Source organism: Martes martes, assembly GCF_963455335.1.
Source record: "Martes martes genome assembly, chromosome: 8".
In the NCBI taxonomy this organism is placed as follows: domain Eukaryota; kingdom Metazoa; phylum Chordata; class Mammalia; order Carnivora; family Mustelidae; genus Martes; species Martes martes.
Genome location: NC_137895.1, coordinates 9848460 through 9868147, shown reverse-complemented (window position 1 = coordinate 9868147; position 19688 = coordinate 9848460). Strand labels below are relative to the sequence as shown.

The 19688-nt window shown below is 40.8% G+C and overlaps 1 protein-coding gene across 2 annotated transcripts in view; it reads right to left on the bottom strand.

The window, feature by feature from the left end:
- Window positions 1–5403: 5403 nt before the first annotated feature.
- Window positions 5404–19688, bottom strand: part of DMC1 (DNA meiotic recombinase 1) — a gene marked incomplete at both ends in the record, with an annotated part of 37301 nt that continues 23016 nt past the window's right edge. For both annotated transcript variants that reach the window (XM_080812192.1, XM_080812193.1), the window contains 2 exons: window positions 5404–5473; window positions 12991–13107. In XM_080812192.1, coding sequence (XP_080668318.1) covers window positions 5404–5473; window positions 12991–13107 — 187 coding nt within the window. The remainder of the gene's footprint in view (window positions 5474–12990; window positions 13108–19688) is intronic.

Here is a 19688-nt window from a genome sequence, read left to right as displayed (position 1 = left end):
CTCAGTTCTAGCTGGGCATATTGCTGTCTAGAACAAAAGACTAATTCCCAACTTCTTTGTGTGTAGATATGGCTGTGTGACTGAGCTCAGGCCAATGAGATACAAGCAGAAGTGTGTGGGAGGACTGCTTCACAGGGGCTGACTCAGCTGGAAGGAACTTTTTTTCTGCCCTGCTGCCTTTCATCGTTCTTCCCCCAGCTTGGTTTCTCTGACAAGAGTTCCAAGCACTATCTTAGGCCGTAAGGTGACCTTGAGGATGCAAGCCAAGAGCGAAGATGGTCAAGCAGAAAGACAGAAGCCTGATGACAAAGTAGGGGTCCCGAGGACAAAATGGAGGCACCGGAGCATCTCTGGACTGCCTGGCTTCAGATTTCTTGTTAACGAGAGAAATAGAAACCTTGATTTTGTTTAAGACACTGTTATTTTCAGTTTTTCTTTTATATTCAGCTAAGTAAAATCCCAGCTTTCCTTTTAAAATATTAAAGGCTGGGGTGCCGGGGTGGCTCGGTGGGTTAAGTGTCTGGCTCTTGATCTCAGGGTTGTTGAGTTCAAGCTTTGCAACATGCTTAACAAAACAAAACAAGAAAAGGTTGCCAGAGGAAAGTATATGAAGAGTATGAATAATGAGGAATCTCTCATCTGGGTGTTAAGCAAGCCCTTCCTGGCTTCCTTTTTCTCCATTTCCCTGAAGCAGCATTTGGGAATCACTTTCTCTGCACCTTGGTTGGAATTCTAGATTGCAAGTAGTATAGTCCAACTCCAGCTAACTGAAACAAAGGCTAATTTGTCAGAAGGACATTAGGAGTCATTGGGTTGGCAGGGGGCTGGAAAACCACCCGGGGAATGAACAGGAGTTTGAACAACACTGCAGTTTGGGAGTCAGAAACCTGCAGTCTAGCAGCAGGAACAGACTGCCAGGTCACCGCACTGGCCCTGCCACCCTGCTGTCACTGCACGAATGAGTGGCTTCTAACCCATGTTTTAATCCTTCCAACTGTCACTCAGTAGTCTCAGGACAGACTACAGGAATTGGGGAGACATAACTCTTTAAAAGAAAACCAGGATCTTATTATAATAGAGACATGGAAACTGTACAACCAAAAAATTAGAAACATTCACTATGTCCAAGCCAGAGTCAGGTGAAGAAGACTTGACTGGGCACAGCTTGGTGTCCAAGGTCCCAATCCCTCTTTTCGCCATGAAAGACCTCCCTTCTCAATTGTCTAGTCTACCGTGTTCCCTGTTTTTGGCTTGGCCACCCTATTCAGATCTGGCTTTCTAGCCTTATTTTTTTCTTTGCTCTTTAAGGAATGATTGAACAGGAAAGTTAGAAAGGAATGGTGGAGATACCCTATTTCAACCTCTTCATTTTCTAAATGGATACTAGGTTTCCCTAGATCTTGACTTACATGTTTCTGTAGCCAGTATTGAGTACAGATTGTGTCTTGTGCATCCTGGCGTTTGTTAGGAGAAGTCATCAAGAAGTCATGAATGCCTGTTGACCTGTAAGCTAGACTCAGGCGATCAGAGTTCCTTGCCCCTACCCCATTCCTTGGAGTATGAGTTTCACTTATCTTTCCCATTTTTCTAAGGATAGACTTGAGAGAGTGGTATGGTGTTGAGAACACCTGCACAGTATACATGACTGAACCCAGTCAAGGCCTCTACATGAACTTTTAAGATTTGGTGGGCAGGCGCAGGGATCTGAACTTGTCTTGCTGTTGCCCAAGACAAGCGTCGTGTGTAAGTTCCCTTTGCTTACTAAAATGGCCACCCACCAAGAGAGTGGCCTGCCTCTTTCTTCAGTCGCTCCCTGCCCTCCACCCATGGGGGCTGATTTCAGATAACCCCTGGGAAGCTCCTGAGGAGGTTATGGGCCAACAGTGCTTGACCCCTGACTGCACCTAATTCTTACTAACTGCTTGGGTCCCTGTCCCCACTAAAATTCATACATTGAAGTCCTAACCCCTAATACCTCAGCATGTGGCCTTATTTCGGAATAGGGTCATTATAGATATAATTAGTCAAATTGAGGTCATACTTGAGTAGGGTGAGCATCTAATCCAACATGACTGGTATTCTTATAAAAGGGGGAAATTTGAACACAAAGACATACACATAGTAAGAATGTCATGCAAAGATGAAGGCAGAAACAGGGTGATTCTTCTACAAGCCAAGGAATGCTGAAGGTCACCAGAGAACCAGCAGAAGCTAGGGAAGAGACAGGGAACAGATTCTCCCTCATGGACCTCAGAAGGAACCAACCTTGACCTCGGACTTAGAGCCTCCAGAACTGTGAGACAATAAAATTCTGTTGTTTAAGCCATCCAGTTTATGGTATTTGGTTATGGCAGTCCTAGCAAACTAATACACAAACCTTCCCAGGTAAAAGCCCTAATCTCTCTTTGCCACTTCCTCATTCCTGACCATGATAGAAATATAATCTCCTCTCATAGGTTAGAGAACTTTGTCAACAGTCACCTGTGACTCTTCTGTTTTTATTCAATCTCACACCAATACTTAACTTACTGAACCACCTTTTTGAAATGTCTGTCTCACTGCTACTCCAGTCCCAGGCTAAACCATCTCAGAACTTAATTTTTATAACTGTCTCCTAGATTGTCTCCCTGATGCCAGTGTTATGTCCTTTATCCATTTTCTGTGTTTCCATCAGATTAATCCTCCAGCTTCCCAATGCCAACAACTTCCAATCAGAGCACACCTATACCCTTTCCTTTTTTCTACCATAAAGCTTTCCCATTCCTCTGCTTGCCTTTGAGTCTCTATGAAAAGCAAATAGAGGCCACTGACTCTCTTGCTGTAGCAAACTCTGAATAAATAACCTCTGTTCTCACTTGATAGTCATTGTTTGTTTTTTTGCCACGGAATGAATACTCTACGGAGGAAAAACGCATGCTTTTTCTAGTGGGTTTTCTAACTTAGTGGGATGTAAGCCTGGAGCCGCAAGCAGCATCTTGGCTACTATGTGGGGAAAGCCTGTCTGAGAACAACAGCGGCATGGAAATGATCAGAACAGGAAAAAGAGGTAGGGAGAGCAAGTCCTGATGATGCTGTTTGATATCTTGGCTCCATCTATGGCTAAAGTCAGCACTACTTCTGGACTTTTCAGTTTCATGAGCCAATGAATTCCTATCTTCATTTGCTACTTTGAGTTTTGATGGCTTGCAACCAAAAGGGTCCTGACCAATACAAGCTCTTTTTTGAGCTCGTCTGTCCCCCTTAGAATAAGGAGTGAGAGCTGTTTCTACAGTCTGGTGAACTGGAAGGACTGGAAAGCCCCGGCAAATTGAACCCTGGCCCAGCAGAGTTCCATGGGCACTGCACAATCTGCTATGCTGTCCCAAAGTTGGGCCTCAAGGTTACAGCTTCTCAGTTCACTGTCCTCAGTTCTCAGCTACTGTTCTCCAAAGCAGGACACACAGAGCAGCTGGACCCAGAGAGGTTTCCAGCCTCAGCTACATGCCGTATTACAACCAGCCTCCCCACGGAACTGCGGGCCCTTGGATTAGGCCCTGATTTCCAAACCTACTGCCTACCTTTTGGTAAATTCTCATTGGTGAGGGGGTTACTTGGTTTAATCCAGAAAATTTTTCTGAATCTCAAATCTTGGGACTTGTATTTCCTTTCCTACCAAAAGGCTCTGGGCTCCTACATAAATTAGTCCATTCCCCTCCAGCGCTCCGCATACCAGGGAATCTTTAGCTGTTGTTCCGTTTTTATCAAGTAACAAAATCTTCCCTTCCCCAGGACAAAAGTATGCATTTATATTTGTATACCAAAAAGAGTCATTTAAGTGACTTTGCTGAATACAGAAAATCTGTTCCTAGATATCTCTGCTTACTCAGAAAGTGGCTTCTGTGGTATAAAAAAAGTAAAAAGAAAAAAAAAAAGCTCTAATTTCCCAGGACCCCATACTGAACCATTTCTGCTTGTCAGGCTGGTCTCTGTTTCCAAATCCCAGCTTCTCTGCCTTTGCACATGCTGTCTCACAGCTTACCCTTTCCTCTCCCATTTTTGGAATCCTATAATCCAAGACCACACTACAGATAAATTAATTATATAATCATTTGCTCTCTTTCATTCTTTCATAAATATTGTATTTTCTCTTAACCAGTGTACATATTCTTTGAGGGCAGGAACCATACTTTCCTTGTGTATTTTTTAGCTCCAAGCATTGCTGAGTGAATGAGAATGGACAATCAAATCCTTTTTTTTTTTTTTAAAGATTTTATTTATTTATTTGACAGAGAGAGAGACACACAAGTAGGCAGAGAGGTAGGCAGAGAGAGGGGGGAAACAGGCTCCCTGCTGAGCAGAGAGCCCGATGCGGGGCTGGATCCCAAGACCCTGGGATCATGACCTGAGCCGAAGGCAGAGGCTTTAACCCACTGAGCCACCCAGGCACCCCAATCAAATACTTTTTGTAACAAATGGTACTTTCAACACTTGCAGTTTCATACAAGGTGATGCAACATAAGAGATGAAATCTTTTTGAAATCTATAAAGGTTGTCATTATAAATACTATTCATATTTTAATTTTCAAATACTTTTATCATACATTCATTCTGAAAACCAGATTTTATTTTTGTTTAACAGAAAAAAAAATATTCTTTTATACATTTCTAAATTTAGTGTTCAGAAATTTTACGTGTAAATTAACTTTAGTATTTTTTAAAAAATATTTTGAATTCTCTACCCTGAGCTTAAAATACAAAACTCATGTTATACTGATTGCCCCAAACTGTAAAGTTCCTAGTTAGCTTCCTCTTTTATCCCCCATAAAATATGTCTGTATCAGAAATATGCTTTTTCAAAGTAACTTTAACTCATCAAAAAGTCAAATGGATTAAAACTTAGTTTAATTTAATACTTCTTTTCTATTGCTATAGAGGTGAATGTACAGTTTAATGTTGTAAATTTTAAAAAGCTTTTTTCTGTGTCCTGTAAACTTTCCTTCCTTCACTGGCTCCCTCCCTTGGAAGTGTGTCCACCTCTGTAAGTGTTCAAGGGAAAATGGTAGGAGAATGGGGCATGTCTGAGCTTGTAGATTTTCTATCTGTTTAGTGGCTGACTTTGGACAGCTAAAGTGATGGGATTGGGTACCCCTTCCCAACTAGTTTTCCATAGCTTTATTCATATATACATGTGTAGGAATATATATATATGTATATATATATATTCCTGAATTGACATACAATGTATAGGGATTATACATCAGGGACTTTTAGGATAAATAGAAGACTTAAATTTCTCTTGTTGACTTTCCTCTAATAGCATGTGAAAAAAACAAACTCTTACTTCAAGTTCTGAAATTTCAGGCCGCCTTTCCATTTCTTCAGCTCCTAATAAGCACTAAGAAGCGATTTGCATCAATTTGCCACCTACTCCTTGGCATCCCCGATTCCTCCAGCAGTTATTGCGAAGGTGGCTTCATTTTCAGGCATCTCAGGGCTAACAGAATACAAGGGAACAGAAGTTTATAAAAAGCTCTATTTCTATAAATACCATATTCATGTCACAGGCATCACACCCCTATCAGTCTGAGTCTCCAGAGACATTTCAGAGTTGCTACAGCTAAATGTGGACTACAGAATTTACCTACAAGTATTATCAAGCCTCACAAACACTTATTAAACAGCTTCCATGTCTAAGGTTCCAAATGTCAAGAGAAATGACCCCAAATTTAGAAATAGGCAGAAGGAATAACTGGGTTTTCTTTCGGTATACTCTGAGGCACAGTACGGCAGGGTCTGGGTCAAAAGGGGGGTGCACATTTCTGCTGACTAGACCAATGCAGGGCAAAATTGTGAAAGACTTCGAAGTGAAATTAAAGGTTGCCACGTACTTTCAGTGGAAAATAGGTTGCCCAGAACATCCTTCCAGGTTCCCTTATTCTGTAAGGACTCTGACTTTTGTTGTCTTTGAGCTACTTGACAACTCTGCAAGTTGTAGGTAACCATGAATAATACAAATTATTCTTGTCCATAGAAATGTGAATTGTACGAGGAGGAATGCAATTGATTCTTGTCCTATGGATATTGATCTGTTTTTGGTCAATTTCTAATTCACTTAGCATTCCTTATTTGGCTCCATATGTGTGTTAATTTGATTTTTTCTTTGATCTGGTTATAAAAATCTTATTAGTTCCTGCATTAATTAATGAATTAAATAAAATCTTTGACATTTTATATTTGTATGTGGTTATATGATCTATTAGATTTTACCTTTTACTTTTTTCTACAACACTGTAGGAATAGAGGTTAATTTGTGGAAAACTGACAGCAATGCGGGCGATTCCTGTCTGAGGGTGATGCAGATGATTCCAGTCTATAGCACTGGAAATGAATTTCACTGTGTAGAGAAGCAATCAATTTCCCTCCAGTAAAGAAAACAACTTCAAATGTTACAATTGATTGTCTTGTAAGATATTAACCAGTTTTTCATCTATTTGCAAATTTATTTCAGCATTCCTCTGATTGACTACACAAATCTCTGTCAAATTATCCTTTGAATCAGATTCTTCATTACTTGAGTTGAATCAAATTTTTGACACATGTTAATTTTGTATTTATTTGCAAGAAAGTCATGTTTTCAACTTCGGAAAATCATACATTAGAAGGTACTAGATCCTACAGATTTCACAAAAATGGGACAGAGTCCCTACTCTCAAGAAGTCTAACAGGTGAACTATGTATGATGTATGATAAATATGCAAAGTAAGATAAATTTCATAAAGTCAATATATATGTTATAGAACTCTAAAGAAAGGTTGATTATACCAGTAAGGATGATTAGGAAAGGACTCATAGATAATATAAAGCCTCAGAGAGGGGCACCTGGGTGGCTCAGTGGGTTAAAGCTTCTGCCTTTGGCTCGGGTCATGATCCTGGAGTCCTGGGATCGAGCCCCACATCAGGCTCTCTCCTCAACGAGGAGCCTGCTTCCCCTCCTCTCTCTCTCTGCGTGCCTCTCTGCCTACTTGTGATCTCTATCAAGTAAATAAATAAAATCTTTTTTTAAAAAAAGCCTCATAGAGGCTTTTTGAGGCAGAAATGCGGGCATTCAAGGCAGAGGGAATAGTATGAACAAAAACAGAGAAATAAACACTTGTTTTATAGATAAGAAAGAAGAATGGGGCATTTGGGTGGCTCAGTCGGTCAAGCATCTGCCTTTAGCTCAGGTCATGATCTCAGGGTCCTGGGATTTTGGGGGTCCTGGGATAGAGCCCACATCAGCCTCCCTGCTCAGTGGGGAGTTTGCTTCTCCCTCCCTCTGCAACACATGCTTGTGCTCTCTCTCTCTCTCTTTCAAACAAATAAATAAAATCTTAAAAAAAAACAAAACAAAGCAAAAGAAAGAGAAGAATAAGAAGTTAGGTTTAGGTATGTTGTGTTTGAAGTACCTGTGTGACAGTCCTGCAGAGGAGTTCTGTAAGCAGGTAGAAACAAATATTTAAAACTCAAGTAAACCAAACAAGAAATAAAAATTTGAAAATCACTGATCCTGGGAGAAAGAGCCTAGTGCTACTTTGTGTTGTTATTATAGTCAGGTTATGGTGACTGTTTAGTAACATTAATAGCTTTCATTTATTAAGTATTTACTAATTTACTACATGTCGGTCTTCTTTATGATTTTATTTTAACTTTATGAGAACTCTTGGGTATGCATTATTACCCCCATTTTATAGATGAGAAAAATCAAGGTTCAGAGAGAAGTAATTTGCCCAAAGTCACAATTGCTGGTAAAGGAAGGTGCCAGATTGGAGACTAAATTATTTGACTCCAAAGCTCAATGTTCTTCTTCTTCTTCTTTTTTTAAGATTTTATTTATTTTTTTGTCAGAGAGAGAGAGAGCATAAGCAGGGGGAGCAACAGGCAGACGGAGAAGCAGGCTTACTGCTGAGCAAGGAGCCGGATGTGGGACTTGATCCCAGAACCCTGGGATCCTGACCTGAGCCAAAGGCAAACAGCAAACACTTAACCAACTGACCACCCAAGGGTCCCCAAAGCTCATGTTCTTAACCACCAGACTTTACTGCCTCTCAAAGCTGGTTTTGTTTGTTTTGTTTTGTTAGGGGGTGGAGATTAGGCACTGTACTCTGAGCACACTATGGGTTAGGTTACTTCCCTTAGGAAATAGTAGGGGGGCCTCCCCTGAGGATAGCAAATGGGCTATAAATAAGGCCGGTCTTGCTAAACTAAAACTAGAGCTGGGTAAGAAGGCCTGAGGAGAATCAGAAAAGAATCTCTTGGCTTTGATGGCAGATACTCTGTTGGCCACTTACAAATGGCAGGAAGCTAAGGAGATGAGAAAGAAGAAGACCAAGCAAGGTATCTGCAAAGTTGAACTGGGATTTGTCTGCTTTGTTGCTCTAGAAACAGAATAAAAAACAATTACTTCAGAAACTTGACCATTTAGGTGTCTTTTCAGTTTTTGGTAATTATTTAAAATTTGTTTTTTCTTTGAATTCAGTAGAGTTCTTTGTTTTTTGTTTTTAAGATTTTACTTATTTATTTGACAGAGAGATAGCCCAAGTAAGCAAAGAGGCAGGCAGAGAGAGAGGAGGAAGCAGAGGCTCCGCTGAGCAGAGAGCCTGACTTGGGGCTCCATCCCAAGACCCTGGGATCATGACCGGAGCCAAAGGCAGCCACTTAACCCACTGAGCTAGCCAGACGTCCCGAGTTGTTTTTAATGTCCACCAATTTCAAATATGCTAAATAGAATAAAATAAATGGCTTTTTTTCTTCTCTCAAAAGTTTTAAAGAGAGTGGGCACCTGGGTGGCTCATTCAGTTAAGTGACTGCTTTCGGCTCAGGTCATGATCCCAGGGTCCTGGGATTAAGCCGTGCATCAGACTCCCTGCTCAGCAGAGACCCCGCTTCTCCCTCTGCCTCTGCCTCCTGCTTCTCCTGCTTGTGCTCTCTCTCTGTGTCAAATAAATAAATAAAATCTTTTTTTTTTAAGTTTTTTTAAAAGATTTTCTTTATTATTTATTTGACAGACAGAGATCACAAGTAGGCAGAGAGGCAGGCAGAGAGAGAGGAGGAAGCAGGCTCCCTGCCGAGCAGAGAGCCCGATGCGGGGCTTGATCCCAGGACCCTGGGATCATGACCTGAGCTGAAGGCAGAGGCTTTAACCCACTGAGCCACCCAGGCGCCCCCAAAAAAGTTTTAAAGAGAGAAAAATGCATACTGGGGTCCAGCTATATTTACTTGTGGAAGCTATAAACTATAGTGGCACTTTAGTGAAAGAGCTTAGTCTGTTTTCGTAGTCTCACTCCTGTATATCTGGGAATTCTTCTGATAGCCCTTTTCTGCTCTATTCCTCGAGAATTCTGTGTTTTCTTTGAATGAGAACTGTCTTTCCCTTACATCTGTGTAAGTCAGTAGTTGAAGGCATGGGAGTAGCTGTAGCAGATGCTATGACTGTCCAAAATAGAGCATCTTTAACAAACTAAGAAATAGTGTAATGATTAAATGTTGGCCCTAGATTCAGACAGTACAGATTCTAATCTTGGTTCCATCTTTTACTGATTGTGTGATTTGGGCAAGGCCATTCATTCACTCACTAAGAAAGTATTTATTGGGCACCTGCTAAATCTTTGTTGTAGGTACTTGAAATCTAGAATTGAAAAAAATAGACAAAGATCCCTGTCTTTGTGGAACTTATATCTGGGGAGAAGAAGAAACAGATAATAAATAATGAATGTAATATATTATGTAATATGTTTGAAGGTGGTAAGTGTATGGGGAAAGAAAAAGAGCTGGGTGAGGTAGAAGTGTGGAAACTGGGAGGAGTTGAGATTTTAAATAGGGAGATCTAGACAGGTGTTGTGGAGAAGGTACTATTTGATCAAAGATTGGAGGGGGTGGAGAATGATAACCAGAATGAGGGCTGCATGGGGAAAGATGATTCTAGGCAAGTACAAAGGCCTTAAGGTAGAACTGCGCCTGGCACATTTATAGAACATCATATGGCCACTGAGGTCACAGTGCTGTGAGAGCCAGAGAGCAGGGAGAAGGATAGGGACATGCACATAGTGCTGAGTAAACCATTACAGAGACTTGAGCTTTTATTCTGAGTTAAGATGGGGAGCCACTGGAGAGTTTTAAGCAGAGGACAGATATCATCCGACTCAATTTTACAAGGGATCACTCTGGCTTCTGTGTTTAAAATAGACTGTAAAGGGACAGTGGCTACCTAGATGCTTGAGCCCTTGGTTTGCTCATGTGGAAAACAGAGATAATGACCTCCACCTCTTAGAGTTGTTGTCATAAACAATGAAACATATATATAATCATATTATATATAATTACAAATATGATTTATATAAATTATAGAAAATTATAAATTTTATATTTTATATAAAATTATAAAAATATATATAGTTATATCTTTTACATGTATATATACACATAAATATGCATATAAATAAAATAATTGGTGGAAGGCCTAGTATGCAGCAGCCACTCAATATGTATTAGCTATCATTAAGTAGCACCATCATCTTCTCAGCTAAAAAGTTTTCTCTAAAGTCAAGAATTCTTTGCGGGAAATCTTGAGGAACCAGAAAGAAGGGAAGACATGCTGCACAGCAAACTAAGTTTTGACACTTTTTGCTCTGACTAGTTTTGCTGTTTTAATTCAAATTTTTGGAAATTTGAATTTCTAACCTCTATGATCCCTTTAATTATCCTTTATTGAGTCTGCAGAACACTCGTATTCTCTCAAGACTGTAAGAACTGTAGGAGTTACTTGGTCCTGCAAATATGGAGGATTTGGTAAAATATGCGAATGACTGAACATGTAGATGGTGTTCATTATTTGTTAGTTCGACAAATAGGTACTGAGTTCCTACTATGTGCCAAGTACCATGTTAGTGCTGGGGACATTTGTGAATCAGACTCAGTCCCTGGTGTGAGGGAGATTTACATGGAATCAGCTGATGCAATTCAGAGTGAAAACTGTTTAGGAAAGTATTTTGTTTGTTTATTTATTTATTTATTTATTTATTTCAGAGAGACAGAGAGTGTGCATGAGTTGGGGGGAGGGGCAGAGGGAGAGGGACAGGGAAAGCAGAGTCCCTGCTAAGCAGGGAGCCTGACAGGGAGCTGAGCTCGAGCTCGATCTCCCCACCCAGAAATCATGACCTGAGCAGAAACCAAGGGTCAGAGGCTTAACCAACTGAGCCACATAGGCACTCCTAGGAAAGTTCTAAGCACAGCAATCTATCTAAGACACAGACCAAGAAACTGTAGTAAAAAGATGAAACAATCTTACTACCTATTTAATTCAACAAAAGCATATTCATAGCAAATTTCTAGAAATTTCTGAAATCCATAAAATACAGCATTTGTACATTATAGTCTATAGGGATAGGTCACAAAAAGCAAAATGGTCTAAATAACAGTCAGATGGAAGAACTGATTATTTGCTATTTATTCAGTGACAGCCCATAATAAGTACTGCGATTCATAGCAAATGCCAGATTAAGAGCTCATGTAATTTCTTTTCGGTTTTTCCTCCGTAGTATAGTTATCACAAATCCTTGCCTTGTTGATCAGGGTTGGCTAATCAGTCAATCACAAATATTGTTTATCTATTATGTCTCAGGTACTGGGAATACAGCAGTGAGCAAGAGAATCGGGTCCCTGTCCTCTGGGTATTTGCTGTCTAGCATGGATGGCATGCATTATATTAATCATTACCAGCGGAATATAAGCTCTATGTGGGCAGGGCCTTGTCTTTTTCTTTTAGTCATTGCTCTATTCCCAGAACTTAGAACAGCTGGTGTATAGTACGTCTCTTGTAAAAATTTGTTTTTTATAATTCTTTTTTTAAAAAGATTTTATTTATTTATTTGACAGAGAGATCGAAAGAGAGCACAAGTGGGCAGAGCAGTGGGCAGAGGGAAAGGGAGAAGCAGGGTCTCCGCTGAGCAGGGAGCCCAACTCGGGGCTGGATCCCAGGACCCTGGGATCATGACCCAGGCCGAAAGCAGCCGCCCAACAAACTGAGCCACGCAGGGGCCCCTTGTTTATAATTCTTAATTAAATAAGTAAATATCGTGAAAGAATATAAATTATAATACAGGTGTAGCTTAGACCGGAGGGTTAGGGACAGGTTCCTTGTGGAAGTGATGTTTAAACCAAAACCTATAAAACAAAACAAAACACCCAAAAAACAAATCTGGCAGAGGAAAGGAGAAGAATATATCTCTATCCTACTCTGTACTTTCCCGGCACTGACCAAACTTCAGTTGGAATCATTCTTTGGCTATCTAGCTTCACTGTAAGCTTTGGAAGGTCAGGGACCAAGTCTATTCATCAACAGAATCCCTTAATCCCTAGAACCTAGTCTGTAGTAGGGACTTCCCAATGGAGTGAATACTTTTTTTTTTTTAAGGTTTTATTTATTTATCTGAGAGAGAGAGAGAGAGAGTGAGAGAGAGCACGAGAGGGGAGAGGGTCAGAGGAAGAAGCAGACTCCCTGCTGAGCAGGGAGCCGGATACCGGACTTGATCCCAGGACTCCAGGATCATGACCTAAGCCTAAGGCAGTTGCTTAACCCACTGAGCCACCCAGGCAACCCGGAGTGAATACTTTTTGAGAAGGAAATTCAAACATGTAGGATCTGCCAGTGGTATAATTAAGGCATCTCATGGGGCGCCTGGGTGGCTCAGTGGGTTAAGCCTCTGCCTTCAACTCAGGTGATGATCTCAGGGTCTGGGATCAGGTCTGGGATCAGGTCTGGGATTGAGCCCCACACTGGGCTCTCTGCTCAGCAGGGAGCCTGCTTCCCTCCCCCCCCCCCCCCCCCGCCTGCCTCTCTGCCTACTTGTGATCTCTCTCTCTCTGTCAAATAAATAAATAAAATCTTTTTTTAAAAAAATTAAAGCTTCTCAGGAGAAGCAATTCTATTTAATGCCATATGCCCAAGAATCTGATTAAAAATAAGAAAATATTTACCTGTCATAAATCTTTGCAATTCTCAGTTCTCCTCTTCCTTTTCTCAAGCTTATTCTTGTTGTTGAAGCATGAGCCAGGATGTGTCCCCCGATGGGTTTTTTGGGGTCTGCCTGAAAACTGAATTAATAAAACGCTTTTTCAGGTTTCATCATAGGGACAATATATAGTAAAATCTGCAATTATAAGGCAACTTTTCTCTGGAGCACAGAAGGAGATGGGGTAGGTGTGTGTTCTAAGGAAGCAGGGGCTCATTCATTAACTATGGAGTGGGGTATGGTTTGGAGCTGTCATATACCCCTTGCCATCCTATTCAGGCTCCTGATGTAAAGTTCACGATTTGATTGCTTTTTTAAAAGGAAAAAACCACAAATAATATGTTATTCACTGTCTTAGGATAATTCTTGGGGGTAAGCAATTTTTCTTCTTTACAAAATATAAAGACTGAATTTATTTCTTCATTCATTCATCAGAAATCTTTACTAATGGCCTACTATATGCCAAGCACCATTTTAGTCTAATGAATAGGAAATGCCCAATTATCCCTATGAGGTCATGATACAACTGAGAGCAGATTGAGAACCTCCTTCTTGTTCATTAACTCTATGTTGGAAGCCTTCAATGTTGCACTCATTATGAATTTGCAGTGAGAATAATCTTGGAAATGTCTTTGTCTTTATCACTGATGCTCAAAGTTTACTCTTCTAAAAGAGGATACAGAAGAGATAAGTTCTGACTATGTCTGAATTTTAAAAATATATTATGATTGCAAGAGGTATGACACTCCTCTTGAGAGATATACACACTAGGGTTACTAACACTCACTTGGCAAGAAGTGAAGGGTCCTTAATAACTCTAATTGTGAACCCTTTAAAAAAAAGCCCAGGTGCTTTAAAGCATCAACAAAATGCCAGCAAACCAAATCTGGAAGCATATTAAAAGGATTATACATCATGACCAAGGAGGACTTATTTTAAAAATGCAAGAGTGGTTCAACATAGGAAAATCATCAGTGTAATATACCAGATCAAAAGAATGAAAGGAAAAGACCCCTACATACTCATCCCAGTTGACGCAGAAGAAAACCTAGGCTTTGAAATCATCAATAAGGGGAACTAAATATAAACTAACAGGTTATACTTGATCAAAATAAACTGTGACATAGCCTAATAACCTCAGCTCTGGGAGAATATGGTTACAAGTCAGTTTAAATTCTGCTTGATCCATGAGCGTGCTCAGGATTCTGGTTACTCTAAGCATGAGGCATGGTGTAGTAAGGATGTAGCTGATTAGCAGGAGGTTGAGTAGGTAGCAGGGTGGTGGGGATAAGAGCTTCTTGGTGAATAAGAAGTTCTCTGGTGAAGGAGTCAGCTGATACCAGCAGGAATTTGCTTATAAACTGCTGCTTGTTTAAATGGCTCAGGAGTTAGGACCAGAAGATCCTTGGCTGGGGCTGGATAGGACGGATTAAGAGTCAGTACGTCCAATGTTGAAATAGACACAGAAAGTTGGTTTTGGAGTGAACCACCATCAAGAAAGTAGTAGCCAGGCCATTGAGAGGGACAGCAGTTAAGAAGTTGGAAGGCTATATACCACGTCTTTATCCATTCATCAGTCGATGGACCTTTGCCCTCTTTCCATAACTTGGCTATTGTTGATAAGGCAATAAGGGTGATTCATGCACCCCGAGGCTATAAACCTCAGGGTGCATGAATCCCTTCGAATTAGTGTTTTTGTGTCCATTGGGAAATACATAATAGCACCATTTGCAATGACGTGGATGGAGCTAGAGAGTATTATGCTGAGTGAAATAAGTCAGTCAGAGAAAGACAATTACTGGATGATTTCACTCATATGTGGAATTTAAGAAACAAAACAAATGATCATAGCAGGAAAAACGAGAGGCAAACCAAGAAACAGACTCTTAACCATAGAGAACAAACTGATGGTTACCAGAGGGGAGAGGTGGGGAATGGCTTAAATAGGTGATGGGGATTAAGGAGGGCATCTGTGATGAGCACTGGGTGATGCATGGATGTGTTGAATCACTAAATTGTACACCAGAAACTAATATTACACAGAATGTTAATTAAGTGGAATATAAATAAAAGTTTAAAAAAAAGAAGTCAGAAGTCTGGTTTGCTTTCTGCAGACAGCTGAAGGGGTAGTAAAACAATACTGTGATCTCAGTTGGATGAAATAGCTAAACTTGAGTTGTCTATGTAATGCTTTCAGATCAACGTCACTCTTAATGGAATGGCTCTAAATTTTCCAGGTGATCCTATTCAAGGTCTTAAAAGAATCCTATGGTTCTATACAGATGGGCCCTGATGATATCAAACAGGGCTAGGACTCTGAACTTGCAAATACTATATTTACATTTCCTTAATGCACTTTTCATACTGTGCCTTTAGTGCTATTATTATGCACCTTTTATATTTCCCTTCAATCTCTCTTCTATTACCTGTCAGTAGGCTCCTTAAGGGCAGACAACACTGTATTTAACATTGGAGCAACCAGCTACATAGTGCGTGCTCAAAAATATTTTTGAAGATAAGATATGGAAGTTACAAAAATATCAAGGAGAATATTGGACTGTAGAAACATTGGTGCTGCCACAGAAGGTAGACCAATTAGAAATTTCTATCAAGAGGAGACACACTGTGAAGAGAAGTTTCAACAGCTATGTTACTGCTTCTCACAGATGGTCTCTCAGCATTGCTTTGTAGTTCTCCCGTATGAGCATGGTTAGTCTCCTTAAGCCCCCTTTTCCATTCTTGTCCCTTCATCTTGGATGACAAACCTTGCCTTTTTTTTTTTTTAAAGAGTTTATTTATTTATTTGACACAGAGAGAGAGAGACAGCAAGAGAGGGAAAACAAGCAGGGGGAGTGGAAGAGGGAGAACCAGGCCTCCTGCTGAGCAGCGAGCCTGACATGGGACTCTATCCCAGGACCCTGGGATCACGACCTGAGCCGAAGGCAGACGCCCAACGACTGAGCCAGGTGCCCCCCACCTTTTTCTTTTTTAAAAAGATTTTATTTATTTTTTCAAGAGAGGGGCAGGGCAGGCAGCGGGAGAAGCAGACTCCCCACGGAGAAGGGAGCCTGACCCGATGTGGGACTCTATCTCAAGACCCTGAAATCATGACCTGAGCCAAAGGCAGATGCTTAACAGACTGAGCCACTCAGTCACCCTGACAAAGCTTGCTCCTTTGTAAAAAAGAAATGAGTGTTCTCAGGAAGAAGCTCCCTCAATTTCCCCTTCTTTCTATCTGCTGTTTAAATACTTTTCTATAGTTGTAGTCATCCTTCCTTCTTCCCTCTCAAACTCTGCTTTTTCCTTCTTCCAACAAACCCTCTTACACCTTGATGCCTTTGCACACACAATTCCCTGTAAACGAAGGCTCCTTTCCCACTGTGTTTGTTCATTTAGCTCCTACTCATCCATCCAGTGCCGGCTCTTCTTGGAAACCCTGCCTGGTCCTCTGAAACAGAGTAAAGCCTTCCCGTCTCTCATACCACTGTATATTCCTCTTTGAAAGCACACTATATTGTAATTTTTCTTTAATTAAGTAGGCTCCACAACCAATGTGGGGCTTAAACTCACGACTCTGCTATCAAAAGTCGCATGCTCTACCAACTGAACCAGCCAGACACCCCCACATTATGATTTTTAATTTATAGGTCTCATTCCCCTACTATAATCCAAGTCCTTATTCAGCTGTGTAACTCCTAGAAAACTGTGTATAATATAAAAGGCTCTGTATAAATATTGCTGAACGAATAGAGGGGAGGACAATTTGGGTGTCCCTGGTCTACATTCTTTTGGATACAGATCTGGATACACATCTCCAAAGAAGCTATATAATTCAAGGAGCTTTTGAAGGGTGTTCTGACCAAAAGGCAAATGTAAAAGGAGATAGAATTTCTCTCTAATTCAAGTAATCCTACCCCCCCCCCATTTACTGATCATCTAAAGAACAGCAGGAACGTGGAGCTTTTAGATGTATAGCCATGATTTTTTCTTAGCAAATTACTGTTTGCTGTGACCAATGTGATACCTTATGCCCCAAAAAGAATACATACTACTGCTTGTTACTGATGACTCCAGGTGAAGAGCCTGAATGTTAGGAATGTTATCTGAAAAAAAAAAAATGTTATCTCCAAAGGGAGGAGATTTTGAATGAACTAAATGGGGAAATGAATTATAGAATGTGCGAAAGTACTAAAAAAAAATATAGGAAAGATATCATGGGAAGAAAAATGTCCTCAAAAGTGACTCAAACAGGGGCACCTGGGTGGCTCAGTGTGTTAAGCCTCTGCCTTCAGCTCAGGTCATGATCTCAGGGTCCTGGGATTGAGCCCTACATCAGTCTCTCTGCTCAGCGGGGAGCCTGCTTCTCTCTCTCTCTGACTGCCTGTCTGCCTACTTGTGCTCTCTCTCTGTCAAATAAATAAATAAAATCTTTAAAAAAAAGTGACACAAACAGAGGTTGTACTTAACCAAATTGATTGCCACATACAGTAATAACCTTAGCTCTGGGAGAATATCACACCGATTTGAATTTTACTTGCTCCATCAAGGTGTTCAGGATTCTGTGGAGAATTTCGTGTAGAACTGATGGTTCTTCACGTTTCTTATAGGTCACTAACACTTGGATAATTTAATAAAAGATATAGACTCTCTCCCAGAAAAATGCACATATGTATATACATGAACTTTTCAAGTACGGTTAGGGGATTCATGGTTTCTCTCTCCTCTGAGGCAGATGAGTATTAGTAATAATAATAACACCTAAGATTTATTGAGTTCATACTATGTGACAGACATGCTTCTTAACTCATCTAATTATTTCCTTTTGTTTCCACATTTAGTGAATAACTTTAGATTAACACTTAAACTCCTATGAAGGTCTGCCTACAGGGAGAGAATGCACTGGTTACAAGAAACTCAAATACAGTTACATTTTTCATTGTCAGTAGACTGGCCCTCTGATCTATCATTGAGTCTCCTGAGCTTGATTAATATGAATCTGCCCTTAAGAGATTATTGGTTCTCAGCAGGTGACCAAATCAAATCTCTGCCTATAAGGCTAAGGGTGTTGAACTCTGGTCCATTCGCCAGGGTAATGGATACATCCCTGCAAAGTTTCTCAAACGGCAGCTTGCCAACCTCTCTCCAGGCATGTGTGGCTCTGATATACTGTGTATGAGCATTGGAGTTAGACCCAGGTTCCAGTTTCAGATTACCAGCCAGCCATGCGACCTCAGGAAAATTACTTAAGAGTTGTGTCTGTTTCTTTATTTTAAATGGGGGGTAATAAAAGTACCTAACTGGAAGGGTATTTGTAAGAATAAAATAAAATAGTTTAGGTAAGGCATTAGCCCAGTGAATATAATTATCTACTTTCCCAGTCATGACTCAATGCTATCATTGGGCCAGTTACTTATGTTCATGAACCTCAGTTTCTTTACCTGTAACATGGGAACAAAAAGATCTTACCACTAAGGGCTGTCATGAGCATTCAAGATATATTTAATATAACTCATTGAGAGCCGACTGCATGCCAGGAGCCGTGCCAGGTCATTTATGTACATTAGCTCTCCCCTTAACACTAATTTCGGCACATAAGAGATATTTAATTAAATGATTCCATTAAAACAGCCACTCTTTCAGTGACATGTAGAGCAAGAATTTTCTTAAAGTTTCTTTGAACTTCCTGTGTATTTTAGCAGTTACAACCAAGGCTCGAGGAAAGTACGAGAAGATGTAGCATTCCGCATCCTTTCAGAGGGCTTTAATTTACTTCTATTTTTGACCTAGTAAAAACAGCTTCAGAAAACCACCCACATTCCTCCTCCAACCTATTCTTATTTCCCCTTCTTTCATATTTTCTTCTCTTCTTTCTTCCTTTTCTCAGGGGATGGCCGAGTATGACAAGCAGGAGTAAGAGAGAGGTGTGGATATTAGGAATAAAGAGGGGCCAAGAGAGACTGCCATTTATCCCCATCTGGCTGAACTGGACATAGTGTATTAGTTGCTGAGGGTAAGACCCAGAGCAGCCTGACCTCCCAACTTCAAACTGGGCTGCTGGGGTCATGTAATACAAGGTTATGGTGATGGTAGGGCAGGTGATATTTTCCTAGGAGGGGGAGAGGGAGGGTAGCACAGTGAGGCTAAAAGAGCATTAACTTTGGATTCAAAGATACCTGGGTTCAAATCCTGACTCCCATTTTTAAATCTTCTTTTTTAAAAGATTTTATTTATTTGCCAGAAAGAGAGAGCGAGCACGCAAGCAGGACGAGCGGCAGGCAGAGGGAGAAGCAGGATCTCTGATGAGCAAGGAGCCCAATGTGGGACCCATAATCCTGGGATCATGAGCTGAGCTGAGCTGAAGGCAGACGTCCAACCTACTGAGCCACCCAGGTGTCCCCTAACTCCAGTTTTAAACTGTATGATTGAAAAAGTAGATACTCTGAGCCTCTGTTTCCTCTTTTTCAAATTAGGAATAGTAATAGTATCTATGTCAAATACTGGTTGGAGCAGGGACCTTCAAGGGCCGGCACAGGGGCAAGCTGGTACTGTTCCTGAGGGACAGCAGAACCCCTGGTCCTTTGGACCTGCTGCAGGGGAAGCTTTTGGGTAGAATTTTTGAGACGGGAGCTATTGAGGAGAGAAAGGCTGAGTGAACATGCCCAG